This window comes from Myxocyprinus asiaticus, chromosome 10 (genome assembly GCF_019703515.2).
Source record: "Myxocyprinus asiaticus isolate MX2 ecotype Aquarium Trade chromosome 10, UBuf_Myxa_2, whole genome shotgun sequence".
In the NCBI taxonomy this organism is placed as follows: Eukaryota; Metazoa; Chordata; class Actinopteri; order Cypriniformes; family Catostomidae; genus Myxocyprinus; species Myxocyprinus asiaticus.
Genome location: NC_059353.1, coordinates 3,152,113 through 3,162,650, shown reverse-complemented (window position 1 = coordinate 3,162,650; position 10,538 = coordinate 3,152,113). Strand labels below are relative to the sequence as shown.

Below are 10,538 nucleotides of genomic sequence, written 5' to 3'. Positions count from 1 at the left end.
TCAGTTGTCTCATATTTCATCTCAAGAATTCAGTCGACTTGGTTATCAAGTACGTTAACTTTTAAGGCAAAAAAAAATATTGTTTGGTGCAAATTTTTAGGTGTGGTAGAAATGACGGCAGAACTTTGGGACAGTCTTACTTTTTGCAAAATGTATAGATATCATCTTATCATAATAAGTATTGAAATGGTTTATGATTGTCACTCATTGTTTAGATTATTTTAGTTTTAAACATTTAATAATGGATTTTCATTGTTTAATACTGAATGTCTGTGTCTTGGACAAGGCTAAAACTGTCAAATCTATAAAGCATCTGAAATGTACCATGAATAAATGATGATGGCTTGCTGAAAACTCACCAATTTAGTTTTAATGTGACCTTCATATTACCAAACAAAACAAAGTTTAAATCTGATTGTTTTTTTAATAAATCAACCCCTGGGACATGAAAGTGACCAAAAGTTGAAGAAACACCATGATATGGAGTACAAAGTGTGCCATGTTATGAAGTATGAAAGATATAAAAATATATTTATTTATTTAAGATTTATGTAGTAATATGGCAAAAAAGCAGTTTTACCGTAGAGGTTTTTTTTTTTTTTTTTCATTCTCAGTGATGATTCTCATAGAATGTTTATGAATGCAATACAGTAGTTTTACTTTTGGCATAGCAGTAATACAAATTTGGGAGGAAATGTGCTTTATTGTCAAAGAATGCCACAATGCAAAAATGGTCTCTGTGGTCCTAAAAAAGACTATAATGTGTGTTAAAGTTTAGAGGGACATATGACCCAGACAATGTTCTTGACAGGTTTTGTGAGATTTACTCAAATAGGCCTAGTAGTTCCTATAGATTATACATTTCTTCTTAAATCTCTCCCACCCCTGCATAATATCATGTCATGTGGCTTGTGTAATGTCAGGCTGTTTGTAAGTAAACAGTGTGTAATATTGCACCTGTGCTTGAGCTGTCAGGTGCTCTGGGATTGGTCATGTGTGCGCACTGCTTCCTCTTAGAAGTGCTCACACAGGAACTTATCAAATTCTAGTAAATTATTAACCTCAGGATAGCTAGCAAGGCTTGAAAATCACATTGGATATGTCAGAAAACAACTATGGCAGGTAGGTCTTCCCTAAAATATTGTTTTAAATGGTTAAAAAATTAGTGCAATCTAAGTCTGCAAAGAAAGAATCAGGTGGATGTGGTTACAGGTGATGTGCTGGTGATCTAGTGTGCTGTGATAGGTTATTTGATACAGACCGGTTAAAGCAGAGTTAAAGCATCGAGACAGAGCTAGTGTAGGCTAACCACGATCAGTTGTTCTGTTATCTAATATTTAATAAATGACAGATAATAAAGTAAGAAATGAATGTCAATTGTAATTTTTCCATATTCTTCCAGGACATACCAATGGAAGAACAGATGAGGTAAATAACAGGTAATTTGGATTTTTTTCCAAAATCATTCATCATCTTGACCATTTAGAGAGACGGTCTTCTCTTTAGTTTGAGAAAAAACCTACATAACTTTACACCTCTGTTACTTTAAAGGAATATTTCATATACAAATTAAGCTCAGTCGACAGCATTTGTGGCATAATGTTGATTATGACAAAAAATAATTTCGACTCGTCCCTTCTTTTCTTTAAAAAAATTGCTAAAATCTGGGTTACGGTGAGGCACTTCCAATGGCAGTGAATGGAGCCAATCTGTAAACATTAAAATACTCACTGTTTCAAAAGTATAGCCACAAGATGTAAACAATATTTGCATTAACATGATTTTAGTGTGATAAAATCGCTTATTAACCTTTTCTGTATAAAGTTATGGCCGATAAAGGATGATCTAAGCAACTAAAATTGTCACAGCTAAAATAATATAAAAGATTTAAAAGAAGAATTCATCTTTTATATAAAGTGCTTTTATAAAGTTATAAGCTTCACATTTCTGCATTTAAACCCCCTAAAATTAGCCACATTCACTTCCATTGTAAGTACCTCTCTGTATCCTTATTATTATTATTATTTTCTTTTTTCTTTTTTTAATCAACATTGTTCCATAAATCCTGTAAATTGAGTTTAATTTATTTTGAACCCAGAATATTCCTTTAAGGGATTGGCCTAAATCATACTCATAACATTGGATATTAGTTCAGTTATTTATGGTTGCATTAGAGCAAATTATCACAGCAAGTGACATTTATTTTCAAGAAAAATATTTCACAAAAAGGTGCTTTTTAGATTTTAAATGGTGAAAGATGGATATACATGTTCCGTTTATAATATCTGAATGTCATTACATTAGATAACAAATCATGAAACCAAGTGGCATCAGCAAACAAATGATACTAGATGCTTTCTCAGAACTAACTTCACTTTTCTGAGCCATTTTTGCCATTACTTTAAAGTAACTGGTGTGTTTGTAGAGTAACCACAACTGTACAGTATAGCTCATCACATTAACTATGTTCATGTTTCACTAACATTTAATTACCAGAGAGTATCCAAATACTTTTTGACTTCATTTTGAACAGGACATCTACTGTATATCCACGTTTCAAGCAAACATATTTTTGTGAAATCTTTTGATTGAAAAGTGTGATTATCATGTCCTTCTTTAAAATGAGTGTCACTTACATTGATACTCCAATGCAATGACAAACATTTTTTACGTTTCCAGGTACTTTTGGGGCCACTAAATATGCTTAAAGTATGCTTAAAAAAATACAAGGAATTTGTCATGGTGACAGAAGCTTCCAGTGCATAAACAATACAGCAACAAGACAGCGATAATAAAAAAATAGAATAAAAATAAACAGTGAATAGAAAATATGAGTATATATAGAAATACACAATAAGACTATATACACACACTACTGGTCAAAAGTTTTGAAACACTTGACTGAAATGTTTCTCATGATCTTAAAAATCTTTTGATCTGAAGGCGTATGCTTAAATGTTTGAAATTAGTTTTGTAGACAAAAATCTAATTGTGCCACCATATTAATTTATTTCATTATAAAACTACAATTTAATTAAAAAGAAAATGTTTTTTTGAAATTGATGACCAAATAATAAAGAAAAGCAGCCAATAAGTGCCCAACATAGATGGGAACTCCTTCAATACTGTTTAAAAATCATCCCAGGGTGATACCTCAAGAAATTAGTTGAGAAAATGTCAAGAGTACATGTCTGCAAATTCTAGGCAAAGGGTGACTACTTTGAAGATGCTAAAATATAACACAGTTTTGATTTATTTTGGATTTTGTAGTTCCATTTATGTTATTCCATAGTTTTGATGACTTTACTATTATTCTAAAATGTGAAAACAATTATAATAAAGAATGAGTAAGTGTTTCAAAACTTTTCACCGGTAGTGTGTGTATATATATATATATATATATATATATATATATATATATATACACGTATGTACAATATACAAATACAAATCTGTTATATACAGATGCAAGGGAATGTATGACAGAAGAGGTAGGGTTTGTTGGATAAATATAAATATAAATAGTATGTAAGCTTATATGGACTTATTAATAGACTAATATGGAAAGGAAAGAAAGAAATTACACTTGTCTTTCAGAGTGTAGTGAACCATATGTGTGTGTATGGATCCAATTAAAGCTCATGGTAAGTGTGTGTGTGTTATGCTTGACTCAGAGGGCTAACTAACCCTGAGACATGTGTTTTTACCCTGTGCCCAGAGGGCTGGATAACTCTGAGGAAACAGACAAGAAAGAGTTTTACCATCTCCACGGCAGAATATGGTGAGAGACAGACTGGGGTTCTTCACTGTGTCAATAATGAATCATACTGTACACAACTGAAGAACACACATCTCTACAATATAGACTGAGTCTATAAATGTGCATGTCTGATGAGACTAGGTTGCAGCTAGCAGTGGTCAGACAGAGTTGAGAGGTCATGCTTCTAAATCCAGCATTCACTAGTCACATTTGGCTGGTAGACAGCAAAGTCCCTTGCATCCCCTTAACAGGATTACAGCAGACAGGAGGATTGTGTACTTCATCCCTGAATGAAGTCATGCTGCAGTGTATGTGAGAGAGGAGGTCAGAAAATCAGATTATCTTGTAAAAACTTATTTTTCTCTGCCTTTGCTGTCAACTCTAATTTCACATACATGCTTACCTGTCACGCTTCTCGACCAATACTGTCACACTTCTCTAGACCAGCTCCACAATTTAGCTCTGCCTGTACTGGTTGGTTAGAGAACTGTTCAATTGAAAGTTATGCTCAGTATGCCTGCTTTTATATTTCTGAGTTAAGGTGTAGTAGTATGTCAAACCTCTCCTCAACAAGCCGCACAATTTTAGGTCACAATTTGGGTTACGCACTAAAGTGTAATACTCAGGGTTAAGGGGTTTATTCAGATCACTAACTGTAAGTACAGTATGAGCAAAATTAATAGTGATGATTGCCTTAGCAAACACCTAAATTTAAGTAACTACATTACGCATTTTTACATGTATTTTGTGAAAGTATGTCAAATCAATTTTTGGCGATTAAAAATTAAAAACCTTTCAAATTAGCCACTGAATGTTGACGCTGTTAGTTTATTTATTGGGTAACATTTTCCAAATGTATTATTTATCATTTATATGTGGTTATAACAACATAAATAAAAAGAGCAAATTTCATGCAATACTTGCCAAATAGTGAGCCATTTTACCTCACATGTTATAAATGCTTAATAAATACACTTAATCATACCTATATTAATCAAAAACAGAAAATGCCCTAATTCATGATTTATGTCACAATGCAGCAAAATGGGGGATTATGTCATTTTGCTACTGTCTACTTTGTGTTTATATTCATTTCTGTAATGGCTCGACTCTCCAGGTGACTTTTCTGGTTTTACCTAGTCCTAGTTACCAAAACTCCTATGCAAAAACACTTCATGCTTATTAACAGCAAATATTATATAATAAAGCCATATGACCATTAAACCACACTGAACTTTAAGTACAGGTTTCTAATATTGGCAACTCTTTAATAAATGCTTCATATGTGTCCACGTTACGTTAAGGTGCATTCATAGGTTATTAATGTTGAATAAGTGTTAAGCATTTATAACCCTATGTGAAATGGTTCACTATTTGGCAAGTATTGCATGAAAGTCTTTTATGCTTGTTGTTATAACTGAATATAAATTATTTATAATGCATTTATAAATTACTTATTAGTCATTAATTAACCCTTTATAACCCCTTAACAAAGGGGACATTCATGCAAAGTGTTACCAATGTGTATTTGTACAGATGATAAACGGACACTTGCAGTATCAGAGAATGAGAGACAGCATTAGCCTGTGCTGTACTGCTGTGCTGGGCTGTTTTCACTCAGGTCCTGCTTCAATGGTTTCCAATCCCCATGAGAATGAATATAAGCCATAGCAACACAGTCTGTTAATGACTGCAGAGGAACAGTGTCATCCTCTCATAGCTCAGTACACAGGGACCCTGTTTTATTGGCATGAAACTGATGTTTATATCCAGGGTTCTGCAAATGCATGCACATTTAAGCACCAGTTTTCTTTTGCTATATGGTGGTGTAGATTTTTCTGGTCTTGATCGTTGGCTGTGATGTGTCATATCAAAATATTTCTACCATCAATATCTTAATAGTTTATCCATGAGATATTTATACATTCTATCTCATAGGTTAATGCGTATTACTACTACTTCTACTAATACTACTACTACTGCTAGTGCTAATAATAATGTATTCATAGACCTTCTAGCTTAAAATATTGATCATGCCATCAGGTACTGTTTTATTATGAATGGACTTTCATAATCTGTTACATGTCAACAGATCATCTGTGAATGTAAGTGATTATGGAGAACAAAACACGATGGGTGATGCTCAGGTCACATGACTAAAACAATTCATAAACAATTCCTCCCACTGCACCTGTTAGTATTTGTATGACTATCTGTCTACCTTATACATCTCCTTTATGACTAGCTCCATCTGGCTAATGAATATTTAAAACAGGATCATATTACACATTACAACCTAATGAATAATTCACAGTGGCTGATTAGAATGATTTAGGCTTGTAGCATTGACAAACCCTCACAAACATTTCAGCAACTTGTTAGGAAGGTCTATCAAATTCAGGTATGTCCTTTATTTTTTAATCCAGGTGTATTTGCATATTTATTGGTTATAATTTTTAACCATTTTAATCCATTATTAAGGCGCCACTTGTGAAATTTGAGGAAAATGTGTTGGAATTGCTTATGATTCATACTGGTGACCTTTTGTACTGGTTCTACATATGGTTATATTAGCGGGCAATTACATTTTTGGTTGTAACAAAGTTTTGCAAGATTCTCAGAGTGATTCAGCACTTGTAAAGACTTAGAGTCTTATAATATTTATATAAATATAATTTCTAATGGATTATTTTTTTCTTTGAAGTTTCTAACTTGTCTTATTTAAATATATAAAACTTGTGACTGATCTTTGAAATGAGTTTAAATGAGTGATGGCTTATCTAATATAGATAAACTGACTCACTGTGTGTGGGGGGTGAGGTGTGTAGAGGTGAGGGTATATCAGAGAGGGTGAAAGTAAATATGGAGATGAGCAGATCAGATGAAACTTACTGACAATTCAACCCTCCACACTGACAGATGCTTCAGTGACTTTTATAAAATAACAACCTTTAATGTCAATGTATGGAAATACTTTATGCTTTAACATAACACTTTACAATAAGGTTTAATTTGTTTACATTATTTAAAGCATTAGGTATCATGAACTAACAATGAACAATATATATATATATATATATATTACAGCATTTATTAATCCTTGTTAATTTTAGTTAATAAAAAATACAACTGTTTATAGTTAGTTCATGTTCACTCATGGAACATTAACTAATGTTAACATTTAAAACTTTTGATTTTAAAATTGTTTTATTATATGTTAAAATTATCATTAACCAAGATTAATAAATGCTGTACAAGTATTGTTCATTGTTAGTTCATGTTAACTAATATTGTTAACTAATGTTAACAAATAGAACCTTTTTGTAAAGTTTCTACTGATAAGAGAGTAAGACACAACTGGCCAAATACTTCCAATTGTCAGTCATTTTAGCATTCGAATGTACAGTTTTATCTCGGCAAATATTCACATTATTTAATTTTAATTTTGACATCCTTGATTATATATATTTTCTTGAATTTAATTCCATTTTAATTTGATTTCCTTAAATTCAAATTTGAATTATAACTCTGCATTCTTTTTGCCACATCAATTGAAATTCAGTTCAAATTCAGGATTTAAATTGGAATTTAAAAGGCATTCTCAATTAAATTCTGAATAGCGCACTACTAAGGCTGTCAGATTAAAAAAATTATTTGAATTGTTGTTGAATTTAAGAAAAAAATGCACATTTGAATGCTAAAAATGTGCATTCGAAATTTGGATGTGTGCCTAGCAATGAGGATGACTTCAGACCAATCGCTTTGTTGAGCTTAAAAAGGCTCGATGCAGCGTAACAAATACAGTTTAACAGAACATTTCACCGAAATGTGCACGGCAGGGAATACAACCGAAACCGTACGCTCACACAAAGACAGACAACGAATCACAAGACAGACATATGACGATGATGCCACAGTCCTGTCAGACCAAAACCCAAACTGACAGAGTGATAGGACCGTGGCATCATCATCATATGTCTGTCTTGCGATTCGTTGTCTGTCTTTGTGTGAGCGTACGGTTTCAATTGTATTCCCTGCCGTGCACATTTCGGTCTGTCTTGTTTCATGTCCGGAGCATTGTGTCTGGATCCTGACTTCCTGTCTGGTTCGGTTTCGGTCTGTGTCAGGATCCGGACACTCGTGCTCCATGTTCTGTCTGTTATTGACGTGGGTGCATTGCGCTTATGTCATCCTGGCAGCATGCACTCGCATCAATAGTTTGTATGTCTCTCGCGAACACGGGTGCGCCTGGCGTTGTGCGCCCGGGTCGCGAGCTGTCTTCATGTTGTGCTGCAGTTCGGTCACTTCGGTCTAAGGTGTCCGGTGTGTGTGCCTGTTGCGTGCGTCGCGTGGCGTTTGCCTCACCTCACGATGTACGCTCAGGTTTCATTTAGTGTGAGAATGCGTGGTATCGCTTTGTTTGGCATTACTATGCATTCTCTCGACTTGTTTGTCAGTTGGCATGAGCGTATATTGTCTTATTGTCTTGGTGATGTGCGCTCATGCCATTCGGGTGTTTTGTTGTCTTATGAGAGCACGTGGCTTTGTTTTGTTTCTGTATCGCCACGTGCCTCTCTGTCTTATGTCATACCCCGCCTCCTTGTTTGCCCATTATAAGTTTATTAGCCTCACCTGTCCCGCCTGTTAACCTGTTGATTTCTCTCCCTAGTTTAGTCTCCTCATGTTTGTGTCCAGTGCCAGTTCGTCTTGTTTCCAGTCTGTTTGTTCCTCTCATGTCGGTCCTGTCAGTCGGTCTGTTTCCGCCTACCCTGGTTCCCATAGCCCAGTCCGGTCAGTCCTGTTACCTGTTTCCCCTGCCTGGATTATTTACTTCGTGTTTTTCTCCTTAGGGGTAGTTTATGTTTGTTTTTTCCCCCTTGTGGGTGTTATTTTTTATTTATTTTGTATTCATAAATTCCCTGTTTATTTTCACTCTGCATTTGGGTCCTGAGCCTCATTCTCTGATCGTGACAGAACATAAGTTTCTCGAGTGTTTTTAAAAGTTGAAGTTGAAAAACGGAGCACTCTTGCACGAGAAACTAAATAAACAATGAAAATGGCAAAACGATCAAAAATGTTCATCTAGCACGTTTAAAAAGAAAAACTAATGGCAAACTGGATGGTTGCAAAAGCATTTGGTGTGAACAGCACCTTAGGTAGAGGTCTTTGGTTGTTGCGTCTTGCTCTCTTATCAGCGTCTCTCAGATTAAGCAATGGGTTTTAAAATGCTTAGTCAGTAAATGAGTTCAATCTGGAAATGTGTGTCTCAAGATCCTTACGTTCTGTTCCGTTCTGTTGGGCTACGTCTGTATGAACAGCCCCTTCCTGGCACAGAGTCTGAGCTGGTTCACCACTGAGTTCAGCCGAATACTAGTATTATCTGAGAATATTGTACATTTGTAACAGTGTACCTTGTATTATATTACCTTGGAATAAGTTTAAAAAAAATAGTTACCACAGATGCGATGAGGCTTCTAACACAGCTGCTGAGAGAGTGACAGAAAATTTGGCCTGTTTCTCTCTTCTTACTGCTGTAATCCAGCGTTGTATATTTTTATCTTCGTTTGCAAAGCTGTAAAAGCATAATCGTTGATTTATTTTCTTTTGTTGTTGGAGCAAACAAGTATGCAAAAATTTTATTTGCTGTGGTCCCCCATTCACCAGCATTCAAGTTTACCCTGCTATGCGTCTACTTCCACTCTCCAACCTGGATATGTGGAAAGGGTCCATTACCGTACGTTCAACTTTAATGAATGAAAAACACTGTAGGTGCATCCCAATCAGCTCCCTTTTTCAGTAGTCAGGGCACTGATCAGTAAGTCGCCCATTTCTTGGGCTGTCCCAATTGCAAAACTGTTACAGTGTACTGAAACGTTCGCTCCCAAAAATTTCCAGAATTCACTGTAAAAACCAGTGAGCATAGTTGTTCACTATGTTCCCTTGCCAGAAATGTTGTCATGTCTTCTAAAGTTGTTAGAAGTCAAAGCCATATTTTCTCTTTAAAAGAGATTGTAATGTCTTTCATCCATAATGACCATGAAAGAGTAACAATCTTTAAAACATTACAGTTGTTAGAAGGTTAAAATTACACTACTTTATATCGTTATTTCTTTATTTATATAATTGATCTTTCATGATAACACTGTACGTTTGAATGTCTACAACAAAAATGCATGACAGTTTCATTTATACAGCAGTGTTGTTGATTAACACTGAATTCCCAATGATATATAATTCCTTGAGGTGATACAGTTATTTAGACCCCGATATACTTCATACGAAATTGAAGAACGAACGGGTGTGACATCATTTAGAACAAAATCTGGCCGAAAAGAAAGTGTTTTTGATTTCGTTTCGTGTTTCGTAACAGCTCGCCTGGGCAAACTTTTAGCAAATCTTCTTACCCGTTGCTAGATACCTTCTTACTGCCATTTGTCCATGTCATCGGTAGGTGTGACCAGGAGCTCAGTCAACATAAACACACCGGCATTCAGAGTTATTAGCGAGCTGGTGTTAACTTACCTAAATCTGTTGTATCGTTTGTGTAGAGAGAAACATTTTCCAACATGTCATGCATGTTTTTGTTTTTGTTTAATAGTCTACAAAAGGAATCAAATCTACTCAAACAGTCTTAAGTGCCCATTCACTTTTTTGTTTTATATGCTGCTTCTCTCAGGTGCCTTTTGCAGTGAAATCCATTCACATCTGCCCATAGTAAGATATACTTATCATCATTCTTTTGTCTGTATTTTGCCCATTAACACTTTTTTATACATCC

General features: G+C 34.8%; 1 protein-coding gene across 1 annotated transcript in view; it reads left to right on the top strand.

Annotated features, from left to right (window-relative positions):
* Positions 1-1,111: 1,111 nt before the first annotated feature.
* Positions 1,112-10,538, top strand: part of LOC127446845 (myosin-IIIb-like) — a 68,248-nt gene continuing 58,821 nt past the window's right edge. Inside the window, exons 1-3 of the mRNA XM_051708133.1 lie at positions 1,112-1,122; positions 1,403-1,439; positions 3,719-3,781. Coding sequence (XP_051564093.1) covers positions 1,116-1,122; positions 1,403-1,439; positions 3,719-3,781 — 107 coding nt within the window. The 5' untranslated portion in view covers positions 1,112-1,115. The remainder of the gene's footprint in view (positions 1,123-1,402; positions 1,440-3,718; positions 3,782-10,538) is intronic.